This window comes from Helianthus annuus, chromosome 2 (genome assembly GCF_002127325.2).
Source record: "Helianthus annuus cultivar XRQ/B chromosome 2, HanXRQr2.0-SUNRISE, whole genome shotgun sequence".
Lineage (NCBI taxonomy): Eukaryota > Viridiplantae > Streptophyta > Magnoliopsida > Asterales > Asteraceae > Helianthus > Helianthus annuus.
The window spans coordinates 174,579,207-174,606,397 of NC_035434.2; the positions used below are offsets into that span (position 1 = coordinate 174,579,207).

General features: G+C 37.0%; 2 protein-coding genes across 2 annotated transcripts; both read left to right on the forward strand.

Annotated features, from left to right (window-relative positions):
* Positions 1-265: 265 nt before the first annotated feature.
* On the forward strand, positions 266-10,450 carry LOC110927324 (probable methionine--tRNA ligase). The gene is given in 17 exon segments (XM_035986131.1): positions 266-686; positions 908-956; positions 4,214-4,495; positions 4,707-4,851; positions 4,957-5,183; positions 7,340-7,422; positions 7,549-7,778; positions 7,900-8,044; positions 8,158-8,248; positions 8,317-8,423; positions 8,540-8,654; positions 8,865-8,983; positions 9,079-9,144; positions 9,261-9,527; positions 9,605-9,725; positions 10,220-10,262; positions 10,264-10,450. Coding segments are annotated over 15 exon segments (2,052 nt in total). The 5' UTR covers positions 266-686; positions 908-956; positions 4,214-4,374; the 3' UTR covers positions 10,436-10,450.
* A 2,400-nt stretch (positions 10,451-12,850) lies between these two features.
* On the forward strand, positions 12,851-26,689 carry LOC110927323 (protein NO VEIN). Its single transcript, XM_022170990.2, has 11 exons — positions 12,851-13,354; positions 14,433-14,770; positions 15,340-15,967; positions 16,549-16,638; positions 16,733-16,904; positions 16,994-18,492; positions 19,177-19,389; positions 20,230-22,392; positions 22,471-22,583; positions 23,038-23,752; positions 25,258-26,689. The coding sequence occupies exons 1-11, from the start codon at positions 12,947-12,949 to the stop codon at positions 26,557-26,559; spliced, it is 7,641 nt and encodes a 2,546-aa protein (XP_022026682.1). The 5' UTR covers positions 12,851-12,946; the 3' UTR covers positions 26,560-26,689.
* Positions 26,690-27,191: the final 502 nt, after the last annotated feature.

Genomic DNA, 27,191 nt, shown 5'->3' on the forward strand with positions numbered 1-27,191 from the left:
TTTTTTCGATTTCGTTACCTTTTTTTTGAAACGTTGTCCCTATAAAGATTATCTAGATCCGTCACTGATTAGCTCTATGTTGTTTTAGAATTGGCTTGTATTAGCTTCAGAGTTTGATTCGGCCCGTAATACTTCTAAAGTTCTATAGAGTAGCCATATCTAGTTTAGTTTCATCTCTAACTTTATGTAAAATATAGCTAAAAGTATGTATACATACATAGATAATTCATTAATATTGATTTAAAATCAATAATATTATTATTGCTGTGTGTATATATGGTGATTTATTATCATTTATAAAAAGCCATTAAGAGCATAAAATATACTCCGAATAAAAACCAAAGTGGCTGACAAATTAATATTCCACCATATGGATTTTGGATGCCTCCACAAAGTAGTTTAGAATTTATAATAAAGTTAAGGCATAGATCATATACAAAAAAAGTTCTTTGTAAAAACTATAAAACCAACAAAAAAAAAAAACTAAAAAACCAACAATTTAATGATATTATATAACTCTTAAAGACAAATGTCGGTGCACCGATATATTTACACAAATGCCCTCCTTGCAAATTACAATCATCTCCCTGTTGCTGGTCACTGGTGGTTGTTGCTCTCTCATCCTTCGATCGAAAGCAGCAGAAGAAATCTCGATTATTCTCAAGTTCTCTATCAGAATTAACCAGGTAACATCACTCAGATTCAACTGATTCATCACGTTTACGCTTTTAATTTTCTTCAGTCGAATCTAGGGTTTCATACGCACAGATCCGAAGCATAATCGTAGAGGAAGTGTAGCTCTTTTGATTGCATATTTGACTTTCATTTACAATTGTTGTTCATTCTTAAATCCTAATTCAGATCGGTAGTTTCAACTTTCAACTCATTGTATGTGATTTTCTTACAGGATTACAAACACCGGCGGTTTCATCCACCAGAGTTATCAATACTCGAAGGTTGTTGTTCTTCTGTATCTCGATTTAGTTTCAGATTATTTGTATTTTTGTATGATTTCATGCTTATTAGATTAGTAAGTTGTTGATAGGGAACTGCTAGCTAGGGTTTCGTTTTTAGATCTTGCTTATAGGAATTAAACATGATTTTATTCGATTCGTTATCGAGCTTCGAATATGCTTTTGATTTAGTTCAGGTTGCTTAATGATTTGACATTGGGATTAAGTTAGTAGGTTAGGTTACAGATTTGGTGATGTTGTTTATTGGAGATGATTTAATATTCGCTATCAAATTCTGTTTGTTTGTTTGTGTGGTATGCAGCTTAGATCAGTAGATTCTCGATACGCGACTTCTAGGATAGGCCTTTCTTTTTAACAGTCTTGGGACTATTCTTCTCGAGGATACGGTACTGAAGTGTTATTTTTAAACCTTGCCGGTTTAGGCTTGCCGACGCCAGTGACAGACTTGAGTACCACCGTAGGGGTGGCGTCGATGTTGTATCGCGTAGAGGGCTAGATAGCATATACGTGAATCCTCAGGTTCACTTTAGATACCCAATCTATATATGGAGCGGATTGGAAGACGACGCTCTGTGTAGAGAACCATGAGTTTGATGACGTACTCACCGGAAATTCGATCCATTGTTGCATGTCATCCAGATCACTATGCCCATCCCAATCGGTTAACCATGAGCCAGATCTAGACTAGCCGACGCCGTAAAACCCCAATTGGTGGATGCCTTACTACATGTTTCCACCCGCCGCTTGCCGCCGCAACGCGCGGCGGGCAAAAATACTAGTGTGTCCTTAATTCAAAAAATATTTAAGGGAATTTTAGACTTTTTATACCCTTTTATTTATATCTAATTAAAAACAATAATTAAATTATCCTAAATTCATGCAAGATTAATTGAAATCTTAATCTCCTAATTTATTCTTCATCATCGAATCAACACCGTAATCAATATCATCATCCGCATCGTAATCAGCATCATCGTCAACACCGTAATCAGCACATCGTCAACATCAACACCTTAATCAGCACGGTAAAACCACCATCAGCACATCCGACGGTAACACCTCACACCACCACCGTTAGCACATCTTGTAATCAACATAACATTGTAATCAACACCTTAATCAACACAATTTATTATTTTTATGGGGGGGGGGGGGTCCGTGGTGAACCACCCACAACGCGTTTTACCGCTTGATACACCACCGCTGGTGGTTTCTACAATGCGTCAATTTGATAACGCGTGAAAATTATCACGTGTGAAAAATGGTGGGTGGTTGTTTGATTTGTTGGGTTGTGAATGGAACAAGTGCTTGTTGACCGCTAGTTGTGCTTGTTACCTGTGAGATTGAGGACTACGACTGGGAGATGGAGGTGAGTGGCTGGTTGCAGTTGCTGGGAGATGGAAGTGCTTGGGAGAAAGAAACAAAAAGGAACCCTAACAAATATTAATTGACTGGGCTAATAAAAAAGTAAAATGCATCAAATAAAAATAAAAACACATAATTCAAAGCAAACTAGTGATATTTTTTATTTAAACGAAATATATAATTTATAATTTAAGTGTTCTTATTGTTAATTTAATTTAAAAACAAAAAAAAAGTTGTGAGTGATGGAATTGCATCACAAGTGATGGGCATTTCTACTAAAATCCATCACTAGTGATGGAATAATGATGGATGATATGACAGAACTTGATTAGAAGTTGTAAGTAATTGATAAGTTATGACCACTCTACCCCCCTTTATCAAATAAAATAGAGTAAATTGCCATTTTAGTCCTTGAATTTTGTCCAAATTTGCCATTTTAGTCTAAATAGTTTTTTTTTTTGCCTCTGGGTCCCTGACTTTTACATTTTGTTGCCATTTTGATCATTTTGTCTAACTCCATCCAAAAACCCAGTTTGTAACAGGGGTATTTTGAGGATTTCCTTAAAAAATGTTTTCAGTTGCCATTTTGATCCAATTTCAAAAAACCAAAAAAATTTCAAAAAATCAAAAAATTCCAAAAAATTCAAAAAATCTAAAAAATCATAAAAATTCTAAAAAATTCAAAAAAATCTAAAAATAAAAAAATTCTAAAAAATCATAAAAATTCCAAAAAATAAAAAAAAATTCTAAAAAAACCAAAAATCATTAAATGTTTCGGCACGAACCGTTTCGACCCGTACCGTTTCGAACCGAACCGTTTCGACCCGTACCGTATCGAACCGAACCGTTTCGACGCGAACCATTTCGAACCCGTACCGTTTCGAACCGAACCGTTTCGACCCGTACCGTATCGAACCGAACCGTTTCAAGCCGTACCGTATCGAACCGAACCGTTTCGACCCGTACCGTATCGAACCGAACCGTTTCGACCCGTACCGTTTGAGCCGTACCGTTTCGACCCGTACCGTTTCGAACCCGAACCGTTTCGAGCCGAACCGTTTCGACGCGAAGCGTTTCGACCCGTACCGTTTCGAACCGTCCCGTTTCGACCCGTAGCGTTTCGACCTGTAGCGTTTCGAACCGTACCGTTTCGAACCGTACCGTTTCGACCCGTACCGTTTCGACGCGAACCGTTTCGAACCGAACCGTTTCGACGCGAACCGTTTCGAACCGAACCGTTTCGACCCGTACCGTATCGAAGCGAACCGTTTCGATACGGTATGGGTCGAAACGGTTCGGTTCGAAACGGTTCGCGTCGAAACGGTACGGTTCGAAACGGTACGGGTCGAAACGCTTCACGTCGAAACGGTTCGGGTTCGAAACGGTACGGGTCGAAACGATTCGTGCCGAAACAATTGATGATTTTTGGATTTTTTAGAATTTTATGATTTTTTAGAATTTTTTTGATTTTTAGATTTTTTTGAATTTTTTAGAATTTTTATGATTTTTTAGAATTTTTTTTATTTTTAGAATCTTTTGAATTTTTTTGATTTTTTTTGATTTTTTAGAATTTTTTTGATTTTTTGGAATTGGATCAAAATGGCAACTGAAAACATTTTTAAGGAAATCCCCAAAATACCCCTGTTACAAACTGGGTTTTTGGATGGAGTTAAACAAAATGATCAAAATGGCAACAAAATGTAAAAGTCAGGGACCAGAGGTAAAAAAAAAAACTATTTGGACTAAAATGGCAAATTTGGACAAAACTGAAGGACTAAAATGGCAATTTATTCAATAAAATAAAATACAAGACAATTGTTATGTAATTTAAATTTAAATGTGTAAATGCAATAAGGAATTTTTTTTTTGTTCAGTTTTGTGAAAAGCAGAATCTGTAAGTCGGTGGACGGTCATATTCATTCATATACGAACGAGTTTTATCTTGAGTTGCAACAAACAAACAAAGAAACTACTACGCTAAGAGCAGTCAGTCAAGCAGAAGATCTTCTTCTCTCTCAATCCCCGGTGGTTTACGATGGCAGCCGGCGACGTTCATAGATCAGTGAAGCTTCCGATTCCGGGCAAAAGAAACATACTCATTACGAGTGCCCTGCCTTACGTCAACAACGTTCCTCACCTTGGAAACATCATCGGCTGTAAGTTTACTATATTAATTGTTCAACTGTGAATTATTGTCATCGTTAACAATGATGAACTAATTTTGTTTGTTTGTTTACCTTTAGCTAGCTAGCTAGCTAGGTGTGTTTAGTATTGTAAATTGTTACACGAATACGAATAATAAACCAACATATAGAATAGATTTACGTGGTTCAAGGATGAACTAGCTTTGTTACTACTGTACTGTAGGTGTGTTGAGTGCGGATGTGTTTGCACGTTATTGTCGATTGAGGGGGTACAACGCGATATACATGTGTGGAACTGACGAGTATGGAACGGCCACCGAGACCAAAGCTTTGGAAGAGAATTGCACTCCCAAAGAGATATGCGATAAGTAAGTAATTAACTTTCATGTTATTTGCTGATTGATGAAATAATTACCACAAATCATTGGCTGGTTTTCATTTATCCAATCCAAAAATTAAAATGTTAATTGTAGATATCACGCAATTCACAGAGACGTCTATAAATGGTTTAACATAAGTTTTGATGAATTTGGACGAACTTCAACCCCGCAACAAACACAAGTTTGCCAATCAATCTTTAAAAAGTTAATGGAGAACAATTGTCTATCCGAAGACACAATGCAGCAGGTACAGTACAAATTCAGTAAACGAAAATGTCTTGATAACCGGAATGATGGTTCCCGGCAAATATTTAAATGTACATAAATGGCGGTTAATTAAGGCGGGTAACTGCCATTTCGGTTTAACTTGATTACCTAACCCGCTTATCATCCTAAACCGCTTATTATCTAATCTAAATAAGAGATCATCCTAAATATAAGTTATACATACATACATGTCCGAATCATAACTAAATAACATAACTAAAGTTTAATATCTAATGTAAAATATATATAATTCTAACATAACCCCCTTAAACTTTGGTTATGTTTGAACTTGAACTTTGCTGCATCACGCTCTTGTTGGCATCATCCATTACCTTCTTTATGTGACTGAAATTGAATTTCCTCCTCCTCTTGTGCATGTTCCAACTGTCTGTCCATCCATTTTCACTAAACAATGCATAATGCATTGAACTAGTGTTGGCTTGATCATTTCTTGTGTTGCCTTCCCGGACGTCTCCTGCACTTCCGGTCCTTCTGAAACAGCTTTGAGAGGGTCCGATATCATTCTGATCACTTCTTGTAGTGCTTTCTTGAACGTTCTCTGCGCTTCCAGTCCTTCGATGACAGCCTTGCTTTGATCCAGCATTCTCATTGATCATTTCCTTCTCATGCACCCCGCCTTGAACTGTTTTGAATTTATAATAATATTCTAAAACATCAAGGTACATTGCATATATCAGTCTTATATAATCACCATCTTCATATCCAAATCCCAGATCCTTTGCAACGATCGGCCATGTATTCTCGGTTGTGACTTCCCTGTATCCTCCTTCACTTGCTACCAAAATGTATAGACCTAACAAGTCTATTTTCTTTTGATCGGTTGAATAGGGTGGAACTGGTCTTGAGTTGATTCCCATATAACCATTCAGAAACCACTGAACCATTTCTTCAAATTTGTTTTGAAGTTCAACTTTGTATTTGAAAACATACTCTCGGTCATCGAGCATGTCAATCAAAGCCTTACAATCAGCAAATTCTCGGAATTTTAATGATTTTAGAATCAATTTATTCCAGTCGTAATCATCTTCATTCGAAACATTTAAAGTTTCGAAATAAGAATTCAGATATGATTCTTTAAATTCATCATCCACATCTTTCAGATCTAGTAGTCTCTGTTTTTCGTGTAAACCCAATTCCTCTTCTTTTGTTAATCCATTGGTTTCATTTCTTGAATTTACAGTCGGTGTTGAAAACATGGGATATATCTTGCATTTATCACCAGATTTCTTGACCGTATATCCTTGTAACGTTAATTGATCGAGACTAAGGACATTCCGATCAATCTCTGGTGAATAAAAAACGCTTTGGATATTTAAAGTTTCATTTCCAGTTTTCATTTCTACCGACCTAACCCCTCTTATGAACAGAAAATTGTTCATACCGGACTTTGTTTCTACTCCCATCATATGCTTTACCCTTTTGAAAACATTGATATTGCCTGAAAAATGATGATTAAACGATGGATTAACGTACCATATTTCTGCCCATTGTCCACCGTCGGTACCAGTGACAATCATTTCATTCCGGCAGTGTACGTCTTCTTCTTGTCGTTTAATTCCGGCGTTGATCGCTTGCCTTAACAGTTGTGTTACTTCATCGTTTTCTTTGGCTTTACAATTGTAGATTTGATGACCCGGTAAGTGACAATAATAGCATAACCTTATGCGAGTGTTTCTCCTGTTCCTCTCGTCTTGTTCATCAGTGCAATGTTGACAGGGAAGAGTGGTAGAATTTGGTTCGATTTCAGATTGATTCCTTGTAGTGGCTCTGATACCACTATGTTGGAAATCCGAAACATCACCCATAACATTTGCAGCGGAAAAATGATATGCAGGCATTGTGATGTTTACTAGTAATACAAGGAATCGAATGCAACAGTATGCAGGGAAACCAAACCGAAAAGAATGAATGGACAAATTCAGTAAACGAAAATGTCTTGATAACCGGAATAATGGTTCCCGGCAAATATTTAAATGTACATAAATGGCGGTTAATTAAGGCGGGTAACTGCCATTTCGGTTTAACTTGATTACCTAACCCGCTTATCATCCTAAACCGCTTATTATCTAATCTAAATAAGAGATCATCCTAAATATAAGTTATACATACATACATGTCCGAATCATAACTAAATAACATAACTAAAGTTTAATATCTAATGTAAAATATATATAATTCTAACATTGTTATTATGATTCTGCACGAGGAGATCAATGTGAAAAATGTGGCAAACTATTAAATCCAACAGAGCTTGTTAATCCTAGATGCAAGGTAAATTGCTTTCTTAAAAACAAGTGCTAAGTTTCAATATGTTGAGTTCGGAGTTGTTTTATCAACCAAAACTACTTATATTTCATCTGCTTTGTCCATTCCAATTCCAATTTGGTGTGAAATTAGGTCTGTGCAAACAGTCCACATATCCGTGCGACAAATCACCTGTTTCTTGACCTCCCGTCGTTGGAGGGTAAACTGAGGGATTACATCAGCAGCATGTCAGTGGTTGGATCTTGGAGTCAAAATGCTATTCAAGCTACAAACGCATGGCTTAATGAAGGACTAAAGCAACGATGTATTACTAGAGATTTAAAGTGGGGTGTTCCCGTCCCTCATGAGAGGTTTAAAGACAAGGTTATTGTTCTCTTATATTTATTATTATTATTATTATTATTATTATTATTATTATTATTATTATTATTATTATGTTCACATAATAATAAGTTATTTCTGACTTGTGTTCTCCTATCTGTTAGTTTTCTATGTATGGTTTGATGCACCGATTGGATATGTCTCAATCACTTCGAGTTACACACATGAGTGGGAGCAGTGGTGGAAGAATCCTAAAAATGTGGATCTGTATCAGTTTATGGGCAAGGATAATGTGCCCTTTCACACAGTAAGTGCATTTTCTTCAAATACCTTGTCTTTTTGGTACGTAGTATTGTAGTACAACGTTTTTTCTTTCTTTCTTTCTTTCAAGTATTACTATTAAATTAATTAATTTTCCAGGTCATGTTCCCCTCTACGCTTCTTGGGACTGATGAAAACTGGACTTTGATGAAGAATATCAGTGTTACAGAGTACCTAAACTATGAAACAGGTATTTTTTATACTTGTTTTTTGTTGACACGGCGTATCACCTTATTGTTATTTTCATATTATGTGTAGGTAAGTTTTCAAAGAGCAAGGGTGTTGGAGTTTTTGGTAATGACGCAAAGGATACAAATATTCCTGTAGAAGTATGGCGATACTATTTGCTTATTAACAGGCCAGAGGTACAGCACTTGTGTATCATATCCTTAAAAATTTTGATTGTTCACTCTTACTGACTTACCTTTTATTTTCTCTGTCTGTCTGTCTGTCTGATCATTGGGTTTGCAAATATGTATAGGTGTCAGACACATTATTCACATGGGCAGATTTGCAGGCAAAGCTAAATAGCGAATTGCTAAATAATCTAGGCAATTTCATCAATCGTGTCTTGAGCTTTATAGCTAAAGATCCAGGTTAGTAATTGGCTTCAACTTCAAGGGTAAAATTCATGTTAACATCTTTTTTGGTCGGTACTTGTACTGTCAATTACAGTACTTTGAAGCACATCATTGTCTTCTTGTTTTTCGCATTCACTGTCTTCTGGCCATACAATAGTAGCATGTTCTTATTATCATCTTTGGAACTCATATCGAAGTTATCAACAATTCCATTGACATATTCAGGATCAGGTTACAATTCAATCATTCCTGATGTTGCTGGTGCTGAAACACATCTTTTATCGAAGACTTTTGGAGATAGAATTGGTACTTGTGTGGAGCAATATGTGGAGGCCATGGAGAAGGTAAGATACCAGAACATTCTTAAAAGCTCTACTCGATCGACCTGTACATTGCCCACTGGAATAACTATCTATGTGTATTACAATTGACATTATAGGTCAAACTAAAGCAAGGACTGAAAATTGCAATGACTATCTCTGGTGAAGGAAATGCATATTTACAAGTAAGTTCACCGTTCTACAACACTGACATCAACCCACCCCATCCCACCCAAAAGAAAAAGAAAAAACATTGCTTAAGAGTTAAGAATGCATGGGGTTACTAATTACTTGCATGTAGGAAAGTCAATTTTGGAAGCTTTACAAGGAAGATAAATCATCATGTTCCATAGTCATGAAAACTTCAGTGGGAGTAGTTTATCTTCTTGCTTGCCTCCTCGAGCCTTTTATGCCATCATTTTCCGTTGAGGTACTCAAGCAGCTTTCGTTGCCCCTTCAACTTTCTCTCTCTGATGAGAAAGGAGATGTCGAGAAGGCTAAAAGACCATGGGAGATGGTACCTGCTGGCCACAGAATTGGGACCCCTGCACCATTATTTAAAGAACTGGTATGTAAACAAATGTGTGTGCTATTTTTGTGAGAATTATGCATTTGGCTTACTGTTCTTGTTTTTGTGATGTGCAGAAAGATGAAGAGGTGGAATTCTTTAGGACAAAGTTTGCTGGTAGTCAAGCAGACCGAGCCGTCAAGGCAGAAGCCGAAGCAAATAAAATTGCTCAACAGCTGAAGAACTCGAAAGTTTCAGGTTGAAGTTTCTCTATTAGGGGACTAGGGGTGGTTCACTAGTGATAGAATCAATCACTCCCACTATCCAATCAAGTCATGCCATGTGTACAACCAATATTCTATCACTAGTGATAGAAATGTAGGGGGGTGGTATCACTAGTGATGGGATTCCAATGTACAAGTATTAATACCCAATGTACAAGTTAATACACATTCATTGATCAAGTTCAACGCGTTATACGTTCAACGCGTTTTCTTATTAACGCGTGATGTGTAGGGGGGCGGCCGTGTATAACGGCGTTGAAATCTTATAACGCGTGATCAAATCTCCCACCCCGGGTCCTCTTAGGAGTTATTATACAACCGTGTTTGTTTTATAGTGTAGTTAATATATATGGGCCAATGATGTTTAAACAGGTTATAGACAAGATTTTCTCATAAGACTGATGTGTGTTGAAGTTACATATAATTTGGACCTATTTTAGAATGTAGCTTACTCCTATGCTGTTGCAGATAAAAGTTGAAAGAAGGAAAATGTGGCTAAATCTAAGGTTGATGCTAGCTGTACAAGAAATTACCATCAACCGATTTGATATCCATGTTGGATTAATCAAAAAAGTTGAAAAGCATCCTAAAGCTGATTCTTTATATGTGTACCGGAATAACTTAAAAGTACAAAAGTTTCTATCATGTGACTTCAACGCGGGCGTTGGGGCTTTAACGAACTAAATCCTAAAAGGGTGTAATGGTTTAACTAAACCAAATCAAATTAAAAAAAAAGTAGGTAATGGCTTGTTGTGATTAGCTAAAAAAGGATTTTAGAAATGGTTAGGTGTTAGATGGTGAGGTGTTAAAAGGTTTAAACATATGAACGCGTTATCGTTTTGATGTCCTAGGTAAAGATCTATAAAGCTCGGATCTTCTTTGATTGAACTAGACTAAAACACTAATCGCATTTTGGCCTCCCAATTTAAAAAAAAAAAAATAAAACAGAAAATAATACAAGGCATTTTATAGTCAATGCGTCAAGCTAAGGGGTTTGCTAAATGTACACCTTCACACATATGATTTTTACTAAATGCACCCCCCCTCTTCCCGCTATTAATTCAGTCACACAAGGACTCTACTTTTTTCTCGTAGTGATATGTTAAGAGTTAGTATATGCATGAGGGTACATTTAATCTTACCAATCATTTAGTATATTTTCATCATTTACACAACTAGAAAAGAGTTAGTATATGTTCTCTTCACATTTTTTTCATTTTTAATCACTTTTAAATTAAAATAAATGAAGTAGTCCAAAATATTTTTAATAAACTTAAGTTTGTAAATAAATTACTGAAATAAAAAACTAATTATACTCTAAACTTAATACAAATCTAGCTAATTTATCTAAAAATATCCAGTCTAAAGAACCTAGCCTACTTGTAATCAGATTAGACGTGTTAAAGAAATATACTAAAAGCATCCTCAAACTAAATAGAAAAAATGTCTATAGATTCGTCTAGAATGCATGTACTTTAGAAAGCATCTTGATTTTTTATGCTATTTGCCGCCAAGACTATTATTATTACTATTTAGGATATTTTACATATTTATCTTTCCTATTTTCTCGAGAGTTTCTAGTCTATTTATTCATCTTTTTGTATTCAGTTTTATTCAATCAATAAAACACGTATTCTTTTCATGAATTGATTTGGTATCAGAGCCAATCAATTCCATCTTCTTCAATAAACCCTAAAACTCATCGGCCATTACAAACTGCCGATCAACAGTTGCTGCAAATTAACAAATCGCTGCTGGTCAATTTATTCTGCCGATCAACTGTCCAAACAACTTATTTCTACCAATTCTAATGGCGGCAATTCTGATTTTCTCCAATCAAGAGAAAACCGCTCACAATTATCACAAATTCGCTTTCACCCTAAAACCAACAAACTATGGCTATTGGCGTATGATGATTGAATCGTTTCTCACTTCACATAATCTCTTCGGTTATGTGGATGGAACAATTCCATGCCCCGATCAGAAAGTTACGGTAGAAGCTGCTACAAGTGACAACCCGAGTTACATCCCGTGGATCTCTAATGACGCTCACATCAGAACCCCTTAATCATATCCACTATGTCTGAAGAATCTTATCAGCATGTTCAAGGGAAAACCTCTCGTGAGGTCTGGTTATCACTAGAACGGGCCTATGCCCCTGCCACGGCATCACACGAATTCACTCTCAAAAATCAGCTGCTTCGCATACAACAGAAAGGCGATGAAAAATCAGCCTTTTACTCGAGTTGAATAAACATAATCTTGTATACCAAATAATAAAAAAAGTTATGTTTTTAAATAATTAGGATAACATTTAATATTAATTTATTATTTATATATTTAATATAAGATAAGTAAAAAATAGAGGTATTTGTTTTAAAAATATATTAAATTAACAATTTAGATTTGAGGATAATATTTTATTAAAGTATGATAAGATTTAAAATTAATTTATTATTTATTTATTTAGATAAATATAAATTTGAGGATATATTCAATGAATGACACGTGTACAAAAGTTGATTTCTTTTATTATAGTAGTTAGATAATGTATTAAATAGTTAATTATTACCAAATTGACTAATTTGATATATTAATCATTATTTTGGGTCTATTTATCGTATCCTCATAAATATCCTGCAACAAATAACAAACCCCCCAAACCAAATAATTAGGGCAAGGTACCTGATCCAGGGCGAGGTACCTGTGGGGTTTTTTCCCTGGACGCCGGTGGGGCACGGTTAAGACACTCACGTCTGTCCGCAGAGGGGCGACGGGCCTCCCTAATGGGGGGGGGGGTGTGGGGTGTCTCGCACCCAAAAAAATAGATGACACCTTGCCGTTAAAAAAAATAATTAGGGCAAGAACATATTTAGGCTGAAGGGTGTGACTAGGGGCTTTATCACCGCCACCTTAGCGTCAAATCATCATCACGTCACACAGGGTTTTAAAGCCCCCTCCTTAGTTAGGGGCTTTATAGCGCCCCCTTCAAAACCAATCAAATTTGATGGAGCCCCTTTCTTCCGGTTACCATCTTAGTGACAACACCATAACGCCCCCTCAAGATGACGGTATGGGTGGTGGAGCCCCACCAGCGCTATTGAAGGTGAGGTGGTAGGGGTGGCGGCCCCACACCCAACCTTATAACCATAACATAAACCCTTCAGGGTTTTACTTCTTCCCATACGCAGCCCTATGTACGGCCAACCACCTCGCTTCCACCGTCCCAACGGCGGCCGCGGCCAACAACCACCACAACAACAACAGCCACCGTTCAACCCAAACTACCTCCTCAACAACAATTACTACCTCCAACCAAACTTTCAATTCCCCTTCCCCAATATCCCCATTCAAAACCCTAGCTTCGATCCTCACAATCAATTAGCCAATAACAGAGGGGTACATGTTAATGGAACTATTGAGAGGATCGATAAAGCGGTTGTGAAGGGTCGCCGTGAGCTTATTGCTGCCGGAGAGAATGTGTCGGCGTTGAAGGTGTCGCAGGGGGTTCTTGTAGTGCTTCAGGCTGATTCGTGGGATTCGTTAGGGGTTCAGATGCAGCAGGTGCCTTCATTGTATAGGCTTATGGCCTTTGAAGGCAAGGTAATATGATGCACACATATATTTTTATTGATATTGTGTTTGTTTAGTGTTTATTTGTGTATTTGATTACTATTTTGTAGTTTTTTTAAAGAAAGGGGACTCCTTTTAACATTGTGTTTTAATGAGATTAAAAAGAGAGCTTTTTTAGACATGTTTTAGGCTTCTATCTATAGGGCTAGTTTAGGTTGATTCCAGTCTTTTCAGAGTTCGTATAACTGTTTCAGACATGTTCAAGCTGTTCGTACTATTTTTGGCCAGAATTTTGTCAGAACTTGGTCTGAACAATGTGTCCGAGGGCCTACAAGTGAGGCTTTTGAAGCGAAGCGAGAAGGTTGTGTTGGGCCTGAAAAATGGGCCTAAGCGCGCGCCTAAGTGAGCCTTGACAACAAAGGACTTAGTTGATGCGAAATGCTTAACTAATTTTAAAATCCTTCATTTTGGGCTTACCTTGTTTGAATACATATTGTTTTACTGTTAAAAAAAAGTCGGGTTATATTCTGAATTTCTACTGGTTATCATTTGAAAACATACTGTTTTGGTTTGAAAAAGCAAGAAGTGCACCGAGGAGGCCCAAAGCACACCGCTTTTCATACCTGAGGTGCAATTTAATGTATAAAATTTTGATATTTATAATTTTGGTTTCTAGCATCATTTACCCAATATTTAGACACAGTCCACAGATAAGCTCTATATATGGTTTAATATCTAAATAATCTTTATGTACAACCTAAAAAGCTTGCTGTACAATGTACAACATCCTGATGCGCCAAAAATCACCATATACATGAGGCACACGCTTTAAGCCACGATTTCACCTGAAAAGCGAGCCTGACATGACACCAGTCTTTTCACGCACTTTAAGCCACTGTTACACTGTATGATTAAAACGTCGGTTACATATAAAAAGGTCATGTGGCATCAGTTGACTTATACATATAGAAAGAAATTATGCATCAGCATCACGTGACTCCAGTGACTAGTCTTGTCTGCCCCTGCTTGGATGCGCTTTGAACTGGTTGTGAGTACGCGTGTTAATATCGATCTGTCATATCTGATTTTCTCTTTTTATCTTATTCAGATAAACGCATTCATTAACTGTTTTGTTGGGGTATGGAAGATTACTACATTATCTGACTTGGAGACCGCAATCTGCAAGAATGAGGGTGTTCAGCAGTTCGAAGAGCTTGAGCTGGGCCCTCTCATTCGACACCCTCTTGTAAATCATTACTTTTCTGTTAGTTCCAATTCAACTGGAGTATTTAAAATATCCAGCCGAGAGATACTCACTTTTCTTGTAGAGTTTATGGACATCCATGAAGGCAAAGAAGTTAAGGCAGATGAATTATTGGATTTTATCGCTAAAAAGCGATCAGTTGATAGCAAGGAAAAACTTCATGTTCGTATCCAAAGTTTGGGGTATGTTTTTATAAGTTTTTTGTAGCTATGCAGTTGATGTCGGTGATGTATAGGTTAGGTCCCCATGTAAAATGTCCGTGTCAAATATCAGTACAGTATTGGCCGTTATTTGACTGAGGCAACCGATATATCACTGATATTTGACCGATATATCACCTATTTTCCCGATGTGAGTACCTATCGTTTTAGTCCTACTATTCGTCTTTCTTCTTATTGCTGCCATTAGTGTTTTAAGTCTTAATTGTTAATGGTTACTGTTAAATGTTAGTGTTTTAAGTCTTAATCAGTTCATACTTGCTACAAAATTGTTAGTGTTTTGCAAGTTGCAAAAGGTTAATTTGTTAATGGTAGGAGAGTATACTGAATTGTTAGTGTTAAATTGCTATATATATAAAATTCTGCATGATATTAAAATTACCAATATCTCACCGAGATAACCTATATCTCAAATATCCGTCCTTGACCGATATCTTTACCACATTAACTGCATAGTTTTGTAGTATTGCAAGCACTCGACGTCTTAAGAGAATATTTCTCTAAACTAATTAGACATATTCTTTTCGGTGTAGGTTGCATATTTCTCTTATCCGAAAAGCAAGTGCAATGGAAAATGCTACAATAAAGAAATATTTCTCGGTTCCGATAAAGAAAAATAACAATCGCCCTCTACTTACATTACAGAAAAAGAAGATGGATGAAAATTTCAGCATCATATCCGAACGTATCAAGTCGTTTACTTCAGAGCATAACAAGCACATACGATTTAAGTCATCAAGTTCAGAAGATGATGCCGATGATATCGACAGTGATGACGAGGATGAAACTTGTTTGACTAGTCAAAGCAAAAACTCATCTCAAGATATGAAAAATTCCGATCGAGTTAGCAGTTGTCCATATCCTTCTGCAACCGAAGAGAAGACACGACTTGGAATCGTTAGTGAAAAGGAAAACACAACTTGCAATGAAGGCGTAAATAAATCAAATAAAAAGAGAAAATCAGACGCAATAGACTGCACGTCTTCTGCTAGCTGTAAAGTCCCTAAAGGAGACGGTACTGCGCAGGGTTCTGTGGGTATTAAAATAAATAAAAGAGTTAAATGTAAACTGAAACATGCAGCTATGTCACTTGATCATGATTCAATGATGGCATTCATTACATTGTGGAAGGATGTATGCAAAAGGAAAAATGTTTATGAGGTTTGTTTACATCTGTTTGCATCGCTTTGCATGTAAAGCATCTTACGTTAGATTGTTGGTTATTTTTTTAGAGTAAAATGCCATTTTTGTCACTGAGGTTTGGCCAGTTTTGCGACTTCTGTCCAAATGTTTGTTATTCAGCATCTGGATTCAAAAGGTTTGAGATCTTGCCATTTTCGTCCGGCTCGTTAATTCCATCTTTCTCTGTTAAGTCAGGGGTATTTTCGTCTTTTTTTGTTAACTTAAAGGGCAATTCGGTCTTTTTCACTTTATGCACAAGCATTTAGCATAATGTACAAGTATTCAAAATACCCTTGCTAAATAAAAAAAACAAAATAATATAGGTAAAAAGATGAAAGTACCTCTGACTTAACGTAGAAAAATGGATGGAGTTAACAAGTCGGATGAAAATGGCAAGATTTTAAACCTTTTGGATCTAGATGCGGGAAAAAAAAACCTTTAGACGAAAGCTACAAAACTGACTAAACCTCAAGGACGAAAATGGCATTTTACTCTTATTTTTATTTTCTAGTTCCAGTATTTACATACCTAACATCATATTCTATTGATGCTCATCTTAGGCCCTGAAGGTGATACATAGGTTCTACAAGGTCAAATTGCCTAAACAGTTGTACAAATCTTACCCGTTAATTGGATTGATAAATGTTGCGGTTAGTCAATCATCACTATGTCATCACAATTGTCACTTCTGCTTTTCTTAGATATTTAAAAAAAAGTTCGATGATTAAACTTTACTGTGTTCAGATAAGATCTATTAAACGTGGAATGTGGGATAGCATGTATGATACTTTTCAAACATTTGAGCAACAAGAAGAACCGGTGGCAGAGTCTGATGGTCATGCTGAAAATGTAACCATACAAACAGAACAAGTTAATAGCCCGCTTGTCACTAAGCATGCTCCGAAACAACATTGTGGTGAGTGTTATTCTGATCTTTTGACTAATTTACCTTTTAGTGATTGTCCCATTGATTATATATTATGTTTGTTTGTATGCGACATGCAGAAGTCAGTCTTGAAGACATCTTGAAGAAAGTTTTCAACTTTCTCAAAGATAATCATGATGTCATGGGTGATGTCAACACCTCTCTTGGTAAAAATGCGATCTTTCTTAGAAATCTTTACAAATGTGAGGTATGGCTTACTCAGCAGTTCGACGTTGAAAAGTTCGAGTCTTTTGGATACGGTGACTTTCTTACGTTCATCGAAAGAAACGTATCCGCCGTACCTTCTTCATTTCATAAGTACTTTGTAACTGATACGGCCAATGATAAGTCATCATTAGATGCGTGCATGTCTCACCAGTTATTACACTTGCTAGTAGCACAAGCTTCACATAACTTATCAGAATACAAAAATATAACCGTTCAGAATGTTGTGGAGTTGCTGACATGGCAATTCCCTTTAATACCGTTCATGATTGAAAAAGAAGGTTCGTTGAAAACGCTTGAGGATATTGTGAAGGCTAATAAAAGTTATTCGGTATCTAAAAGTGTACTATTTTCGGCTGCTTTATTATCACATCCAAATGTAAAAAGCTCTTCAGAAACGTGTATTTCTTCTAAAAATGCGATTGAAGTCTTACGTAGTGCTCCGATGCTGACCGATTTAAATAAATGGTCACATTGGGATGTTTTATTTGCACCTTTTCTCGGCCCTCTTCACATATGGTTATCAAATCAAACAAACACAAAGGATCTGCTTTGTTTGGTGACTAGAAGTGGGAACGTGATACGTATCGATACTACCGCCACAGTAGATTCGTTTCTAGAAGCTTCCATTCACGGGTCTTCTTTCCAAACAGCAGTGAATTTGCTTTCCCTCTTTGCATTCTACGGCGGTGAACAGAATGTTCCCGTATCTCTTCTAAAATGCCATGTGGAAAAAGCCTTTAAAGTCATAGTCAACAATAATGGGATATCGAGCGCCTCAATGTTTATTTTAGAATGTTTGGCTTATCTACCGAAAGAGTTCCATAGCTTTGCCGCTGATTTGTTGCTTTCGGGATTTCGCTCCGTTGTTAAAGATGCTCCGTTATCCATTTTACGCCAATGCAGACACTCAGAAGACCGTTTAATGCTTCATGAAATAGGGTTTTCTCTTGGTACAATGGAATGGATTAACGATTACAATACCTTTTCGTTTACTGAACCCCGTAAGTCAACTGAAATTGACCAAGAAACGGTTACTTCAACTAGTATTTCACATGTAAAACGGAAAGAGATTTTATCAACCAAGAACCCTGATATGGAAAAAGAGGAACACAAAGTAGTAAATTTCACTGGCAGAAATGTGGATTTCAAACAGTATTTATCGACAAGTGTTAATGAAGAGGAATCAACTAACATTATCGAGCGTATTCGTCGAGAAGAATTTGGGTTGGATCCGGATATTTCCGCTAAAGAGGATAGCATCTTGAAGAAACAACATGCTCGTTTGGGTAGAGCACTACATTGTTTATCTCAAGAGTTATATTCTCAGGACTCACATTTTTTACTTGAACTTGTATGTGCATCCTTTTCATGCTTTTATTTAGGGCTGCAAACGAATCGAACGAACACAAACAAGACCTTATTCGTGTTCGTTTGTTAAGGAAATATATGTGTTCATGATCACTTACAGAACGAGATTTTTTGTTCGCGTTCGCTCGTTAAGGAAATGAACGTGTTCATGTTCGTTTGTAAATTTTAGGTAACAAACGTTGATGAACACAAATTAACACAAACTAATGTTCATGAACACAAATGGAACCAAACGAATACACACAAGCGATCATAAACAAAATATATAATACACTGGTACTTATTAAATATATTATTTGTTGGGATTTTGAAGCATTTAAAGAAAATATAAAAATTAAAAACACGCGAACACAAACGAGCATAAACAAACTCGTTACCGAACGTTCACGAACTTAAATGAACGAACGCGGCTTTTGTTCATGTTCGTTCATTTAACTAAACGAACTAAACTTCTTGTTCGTGTTCGTTCACTTATTAAACAAACGAACACAAACGAACTTCCCGCCAAACGGTTCACGAACTGTTCGCTGAACGTTCAGTTCGTTTGCACTCCCTACTTTCATTAATTTCAATTATTTCTACGTTATCCCTTTTCTTAAGTTGTTGATTTAATTTTCTTTTCATGTTTATTTTGTGACATGCAACACTCTCTTTCTTCTGTTTTTAGGTTCAAAATGCTGATGACAATGTGTACCCATGTGACGTGGAGCCCACTCTGACCTTTATTCTTCAAGAAGGTGGTGTTGTAGTCCTGAACAACGAGCAAGGTTTTTCTGTAGAAAACATTAAAGCACTTTGTGATGTCGGCAATTCAACAAAGAAGGAACCTAGTGCTGGATATATCGGTAAAAAGGGCATTGGGTTCAAATCGGTATTTCGGGTATAACAATTTTAACTACTTGATGTTTTTATTTCATTGTTTGTGTTATTTTATGTAAACAAACAAAACTCAAAGAATGACCCATTATATTATATTTACTTAAAAGGCTATTTTGTCAAACATCAACCAACTTTGGCCCCTTAACTTTAGTAATGACTTATTTAGCCCCTCTACTTTATTAATGATATGTTTGACCCCTCAACTTAATCAATGACATATTTGGCCCCTCAACTTTGGTAATGACATATTTAGCCCCTCAACTTTAATAATGAATGACATGTTCACCCCCTCAACTTTTGTCAAGATCAACCAACTTTGATCCCTAAACTTTAGTAATGACTTACTTAGCCCCTCAACTTTAATAATGACATGTTTAGCCCTTCAACTTTGATTAGTTTTTTTTTAAATTTTCATTATTTACCCTTACACTTTATAATATTTACTATTTAAACCCTCAACTTTTAGTTTTTATCCTTTTACTTAGATTCTGTGGTTTCTTTTTTAACTTTTTTTCTCAACGTAATATTTTTCTAAATTTTTCTATATTTACCGTCGTAAGTAGGTTATTTCAATTACATTTCAAACCCGCCGCAGATATTCGCTTTTATGGTTGTAACAAGTGTTGATACCGTAACAAACTGAACCTATAACTTTTCCGTGACTTTGAATACTGCCGCGACATGATTTTTTTATCTTCACGTAGACTAGCCCGGAGCTCGGGTGATAACCCACTAGTTTTTTTCAAAGATGCTTAATCATAAAGCAAATTAGGGCTATTGTATAGTGGTTACATACTGTATTACAAGAGTTCATCTATTTATTTATTTTGTTCACTTTCAGGTTACTGATGCTCCCGAAATCCATTCTAACGGATTCCATATCAAGTTTGACATAACTGACGGTCAGATCGGTTTCGTTTTGCCAACTGTCGTTCCACCTTGTGATGTTAACTTATTCAGCAAGTTGGTTTCTATGAATAACGATCCAACGGACGAGAAAGTTTGGAAGACATGCATCGTCCTTCCTTTCAGATCAAACAAAAGCGAATCTTTTTCAATTGAAAATCTCATCTCCATGTTTTCTGATCTCCATCCATCCTTATTGTTATTCCTTCATCGTCTTGAATGTATCAGATTCCGAAATCTTATAAACGACTCATTCATTATCATGCGGAAGGAAATTGTCGGGGACTATATCGTAAATGTTTCTCTCGGGAACGAGAAAATGGCTTGGTTCGTTAAATCTTGTAAATTACAAGCTAATCATATCCGTCATGACGTTCAAACAACTGAAATATCGATGGCGCTTATGTTGGATTTAAACGATGGAAGCTACATCCCAAAGCCAGAACACCAACCCGTTTTCGCCTTTCTTCCGTTAAGAAATTATGGTTTAAAGTTCATAATTCAAGCCGATTTTATTCTTCCTTCATCACGTGAAGAAGTTGACGGAGATAGTCCATGGAACCAGTGGTTGCTATCCGAATTTCCGAATTTGTTTGTTAGTGCTGAGGTGGCATTCTGTAGCCTTCCTTTTTTTAACGAGAATCCTGCGAAAGGCGTGTCGGCTTTTATGAGTTTTGTTCCGCTTGTCGGTGAAGTGCACGGGTTCTTTTCTTGTCTTCCACGTATGATTATTTCCAAGTTGCGTATATCCAACTGTCTTCTTCTAGAAGGTGACAACAATGAGTGGGTCCCACCATGTAAAGTACTAAGAAACTGGACCGAACAAACCCGTTCTTTGTTGCCTGATAGTTTGATAAAAGAGCATCTTGGTGTTGGGTACTTGAATAAAGAAATAGTTTTAACCGATTCGTTGTCGCGGGCTTTAGGGATAGAGGAGTGTGGGCCCAAAATTCTTATTCAGATTATGACGTCTTTATGTCGAGCGGGTTCTCTAAAGTCGATGGGTTTCAGTTGGCTATCCTCTTGGCTAAACGTTATGTATCTGATGTCGGTTAACGGAACTCAGTCAGACGTCATAAGTTCGCTTTGCGAAATACCATTTATACCCCTCTTAGATGGTACGTATGCAGCAGTTAACGACGGTACAATTTGGTTAAACGCTGATAACCATGGTCTTGACGCGTTTGGTAACTTATACCCCACACTCCGAATCGTTTATCCCGCACTTTTCAAAGATTCGTGTGTCGAAAACATAACCGATATGCTTCGTAAAGTTGGGGTACAACGGCTATCTGCACATGAAGTTTTAAAAGTGCACATTTTACCAACCATTTCTGATGAAAAAGTTAAAAATTTGGAATTGGTGATCGAGTATCTTTCGTTTATTATGTTTCACCTAGAATCATCTTGCCCCGAGTGTGTTTTAGAAAAAGAGCACATACTGTCAGAGGTACGTAACAATGCTTTTATTTCCACAAATCACGGGTACAGACGGCTTGCTGATGTGTCCATTCATTTTGGTAAAGGATTCGGTAATCCAATTGATATGAGAAAATTGATAAATGGAACTGATATGAAATGGGTTGAGATCGATATCGGTTATTTAAATCACGTGGTTTACAAATCAGAAACACCGAAATGGAGAAAGTTCTTGCGGGAATTAGGCGTGACCGATTTTGTGAAAATTAATAAAGTCGAAAAGCTCATTTCCGACATACCTCATACTGTTCTCAAGAACATGATGTTAGACGACGATTGTATATCTTCGGGATCCACTATCGTTATAGATTATGATTCTCAAGAGTTAATGGATTTGCTGTCACATGTTTCCTCAAACGGTGATAGGGAAAAGGGTAAGTACCTTTTAGAGGTACTTGATACACTATGGGATGAAGTTTTTAGCGATAAGATTACGGGTTTCTGCAGTCTTAATGGACAAAATAAGCCCTTCAAATCGTCTGTTATAAGAATCCTTCATAGTTGTCAATGGTTGGCTTCTAGTCTTGACGATAAACTTCATTTTCCTAAAGATTTGTTTCATAACTGTGAAACAGTGCATGCAGTTTTTGGTGACAGTGCACCGTATGCTGTTCCAAAGGTTGGTAGTTTTAGTTCGTTTGGCAAAAATATTACTTTATTGAACTATTATCCAGTACTAATGTTAGATGTAAATTAGGTTAACAATGTGAAGTTATTAAATGATATCGGCTTGAAGATAACTGTCACTCTTGATGATGCTTTGTCGGTTCTAGAAGTTTGGAGAAGATCTGAGAAGCCTTTTAGGGCTAGGTATTACTGTGTTATTTTTCTGGTGTGTGTGTGCATATATATACCTCAAATCAAGAGACCCCCCCTCCCCCGAGTTGTGAGAGTTTACGGAATTCCGACTAATCGTGTGAGTTTTGCCACTATTTTTTGCACACACGTAGATGAAAATGTAACACAAAAAAATTTAATTCCAAACGGTGTTTTGAGCCTTTTTCAGCACTGTAAAAAGCTGCTGACATCAGCATTTACACCCACCGTGAGGGTTTTTTACGGTGGTGTAAATCAACAAAAACTATATATACACATATTTTTTGGGAAAGTTGATTTTTTTTAGACTTTTTGGTAATTTTTTTTTTAAAAAAAAAACTTCGTTTTGTTCTCTAAGTTCTCACAACTCATAGGGGTTCTCATTTTACCATAACCCTATATATATGTTAATAACTTATGCTTGTTAATATTTATGATCTGTTACCAGCATATCACAAATGTCCAAGTTCTACACATTCATATGGAACGAGATGAGCCTCTCAAAACAGAAGATAATGGAGAACTTGCATTCTCAAGATTTCATTTTTGTTCCTTACTCGTGTAAATCCACACATGAAGCCGCATCTGGTTCATTCTTATCTCCCATCGAAGTATATTGGCATGATTCCACCGGTTCAATGGAACAAACGAGATCAACCTATCCTCCGTTTGACCGGCATTTGACTCATCATTTTTCCAGCAAGATGTTATGCGATGTTTATCCTGGGCTTCATTATTTCTTCGTTAAAGAGTTTGGAGTCGCTGAGAATCCTCCTCTGTTAAGCTATCTTCAGTCTTTGCTACAGTTATCAAGTACAAGCTTACCATCTCAAGCAGCAAAAACGGTTTTTCAAGTTTTTGAAAAATGGAGCGATGGATTAGCCTCGGGGTTTCTGAGTTCGGATGATATTAACTATTTGAAGAAAAATATGGAGGAAAAGGAAATGAGGATTCTTCCTACGGTGCAAGATAAATGGGTTTCTTTGCATCAATCGTTTGGTCTCATATGTTGGTGTGATGACGAGGAGCTAAAAAAGGAATTCAAGAATTTGAATAATGTTGATTTTCTATTTTTGGGGGAGCTTGATACTAACGAAAAGCAGAAGCTCGAGGATAAGATTTCTGTGTTATTTCAGAGATTAGGGATCCCATCTCTCTCCGAGGTGCTTGTTCTCTCTCTCTCTTACACACCCCCCCCCCCCCCCCCCCCCCCCCCGTTGAGGTGGCAAAATCGGTGGGTTGGGTAGCTAAAAAATTATCATATATATTACCTACTCTTGAGTCCAACCTTAATATGTCGCTTATACACTTGTTCTATATATATTAGTTTCAGACCAAAAGCATACCAAATGACTTTAAATCGTTGAAAAGTTAACAATTTTAATTTATAAGAGGTTGATACCTCATCAAAAATATTCTTTATCTTTGCAAGATTCTTTAAGGGTATTTGTCACCATGATATTTTTGTAGCTAAACTAGTATTCTGCCCGCCAAACGTTGCGGCGGCATGTGGCGTGTGGAAACATGTAGCAAGAGAATACACAACGTGTAAAAGACAATTACATAAAAGTGTGAAACACAATGCGTAATAGACAATTACAAGAAAGTGTAAAACACAAAGGACACGGAGTGTAAAAACACAATGCCTAAGACATTTCGTAAAACACAATGCATTGGCATTGGCATTTGCAAAAGTAGGAGTAGTCGTATATGGTTTAAAATTGTAATTTTTTAAAGTTGAGGGAGTGTAAAAATGGAGTAATAGTTCAAGGGGTAAAAACGCAAAGTTTTGAAAAATAGAAGTAGTAGGGTAAAAAACCGGAAAGTATAATAGTAGATGGGTGGTGGTGGAAATGCGTAAAAGTTGAGGGGGTGGTGGCGGAAAAGCGTTGATGGGGAAGGGTAAAAACGCAAAGTGTAAAAGTAGAGGGGTGGTGGCGGAAATGTGTAAAAGATGAGGTGGTGGTGGCGGAAATGTAAAAGATGAGAGGGTGGTGGTGTAAATGTGTAAAAGTTGGGGTGACGGTGGAAAAGCAAAGTAGAGGCGTGGTGCTGGCAAAGTTTGAAAGATGACGGTGTGGTTGTGGAAATTCAAAGTAGAGGGGTGGTGGTGGCAAAGTTTGAAAGATGAGGGTGTGGTGGCATAAAAGCCACAAGCACTTCATCTTAATAAGATACGCCCCACTTGGGTATGCGCATATAATGTATATGTGTGGGCCCTCGGGGGGCAAAAGTGAAAGTCCACTAATTTTAATGTTATTTTACTAATTTCGTGAAAATAATGTTAAAAAGCGAGGGGTGGTTAATCATGCATCATGTGGTGGCGTTGATAGCCGAAAGACAAGGGGGTACATGCACTAATCAGCTTTTGTTCCAATTGCTGAGTGTTGTGCCTTATGTCCAAGGCTTGATGCAAAACTACTATCGAGCCGGGGGTCTCACTGGATGCAAGCCTTATGTTCAAGACATGCACTAATCAGCTTTGCTATTGGTGGGATTAACTGAGTATGATGATGATGAAATGAAACCAGATGCATACTTGGGTGACCTATATGATAGTTCCATTAATTTGGTGGCCACCACATAAATTATTATCATCCTAATTGTTAATAAAAAACTTTTATCCTGGAAACATTGTTTAATATTAGTATATTACGCCTTTCTGCAGGTTGTGACGCGTGAAGCAATATACTACGGTCCCACAGATAGTAGTTTCAAAACTTCATTGGTTAGCTGGGCTCTCCTGTATGCACAACGCTACATTTACAACATTCATCCAAACGGTTATTCAGAATTCAAGCATTCCGGATTCAAAAACCTAAATTCTCTAAAAATTGTCGTGGTTGAGAAATTGTTCTACAAAAACATCATTAAAAAATTCGGCATCGAATCTAACAAAAGATACGAGTGCAATTCTCTTCTACAAGACAACATTCTGTACGTAACCCGTGAATCCGATGCTCACTCGTTGTATATGGAGCTTTCCCGTTTTTTAGTTTCGGGAATACCAGAATTACCCTTGGCGAATTTTCTTCACATGATTACAACAATGGCGGAATCAGGCTCCACAGAGGAACAGATGGAATTGTTCATTACGAATAGCCAAAAGTTACTAAAGCTCCCCGATGAAGAATCACCGTGGTTAATATCCACGTCAGCACCAGAAGACGATAAGGATACGCCAACAAGCTCCGGATTCTCATTGGACGATTCATGTCTTCCAAAATCTACTTCTGCCAAGAAGTTTGGAAGTAACTCGAGTTGGCCACCTGTCAACTGGAAAACCGCACCCGGGTTTGAATACGCGGTAAAGACGATGGCCTTTAACTCCGGTCAAATGAGACGGGATGTTACGGAAGAGTTTAATCAAACTGACGATGACTGGATCATCGAAGAAAATCCAGCCTCGACAATACCCTCGGTGATCTTGGAAGAACACGAAGCTTTAATCGAACAATCCGATTCCATAAGCGATATGAATGTTGACTTTAAAGGTCAACCAGATTATGCAAAGAATACAGTTTCCTCTTACACGAAAACGTGCACGAGTGCAACTAACCTAATTGAAAAAGATCAGCTAAGTTTGGGCACCGTCACCCCACAACAGGTCATAACGGGACGGACCGGAGAATTCGTGGCTTTCAAATACTTCTCGTCAAAAATCGGTGAGAAATGCGTGAAGTGGGTGAACGAGGTTAAAGAATCGGGGCTACCATATGATATTGTTGTCAAAGGTGAGAATAACAAGAAGGAATATATAGAAGTTAAAGCAACGTCGAATGCACGAAAAGACTGGTTTGTTATAACCATAAGAGAATGGCAGTTTGCTGTTGAGAAAGGGGAATCTTTTAGCATTGCGCGTGTTGTTTTATCAGAAGGGAAATCGGCTCAAATCACTACTTATAGGAATCCACTCAAGTTATGCCAATCGGGTCACCTGCAGCTGGCTATCTTGTCATCAAAGCAGTAAAATATTTTTCTTGATAACTGCAAAAGTTTTGGGCTGTTGTACATATTGTTTAAGCTTACAAACTTTACCTGTACTTACTGAAATTTTGGAGATGTTAATTTTGTTTAGTAAGTATTCTCTTATTGTTTTATTTGGAGGTGTTATTTTTGTTTAGTAAGTATTCTCTTATTGTTTTACCATAAGATCATAACTTTTTTTATGTGATACTGTAATAGCATATGGTTAACCCACAGTTCTATACAATTGTAATAGCATATGGTGATTGGTGGGTTGATTGGAGGATGACGGTGATTTACTGATTGGTGTTTTTTTAAAAGGAATTACAATAAAATATAAAAAACAAAAAACGCCCTTTGCCCGCCATCTAATGGTTTTGGGGTTTCATGGGGAAAAGCCCCCTCTGTCTACGTGGCAAAAAAACGCCCCCTTACCTTTGCCCACCACACCGACTAAACTAAACACATATTTCTTTCACTAAAACTATTAAACTAGTTACGTTTTTATTTATCGTTATAACAATTTAGAGAGTATCTTTATGTAATATTTAACTTTATTTATAGAGGCATATAAAACCGACCTTGAGCTACAAGATCCACAAAGTTGAATTTTCATTGTCATCAATGACATGTAAA

What these genes read in the sequence shown, in the direction of transcription:
- LOC110927323 (XM_022170990.2), top strand. Translation starts at nt 12,947, where the DNA reads ATGTACGGCCAACCACCTCGCTTCCACCGTCCCAACGGCGGCCGCGGC. An exon ending in TGCTCCGAAACAACATTGTG is followed by an intron (nt 16,905 to 16,993) that starts GTGAGTGTTATT and finishes TGCGACATGCAG; the next exon opens with AAGTCAGTCTTGAAGACATC. An exon ending in CACATTTTTTACTTGAACTT is followed by an intron (nt 18,493 to 19,176) that starts GTATGTGCATCC and finishes TTCTGTTTTTAG; the next exon opens with GTTCAAAATGCTGATGACAA.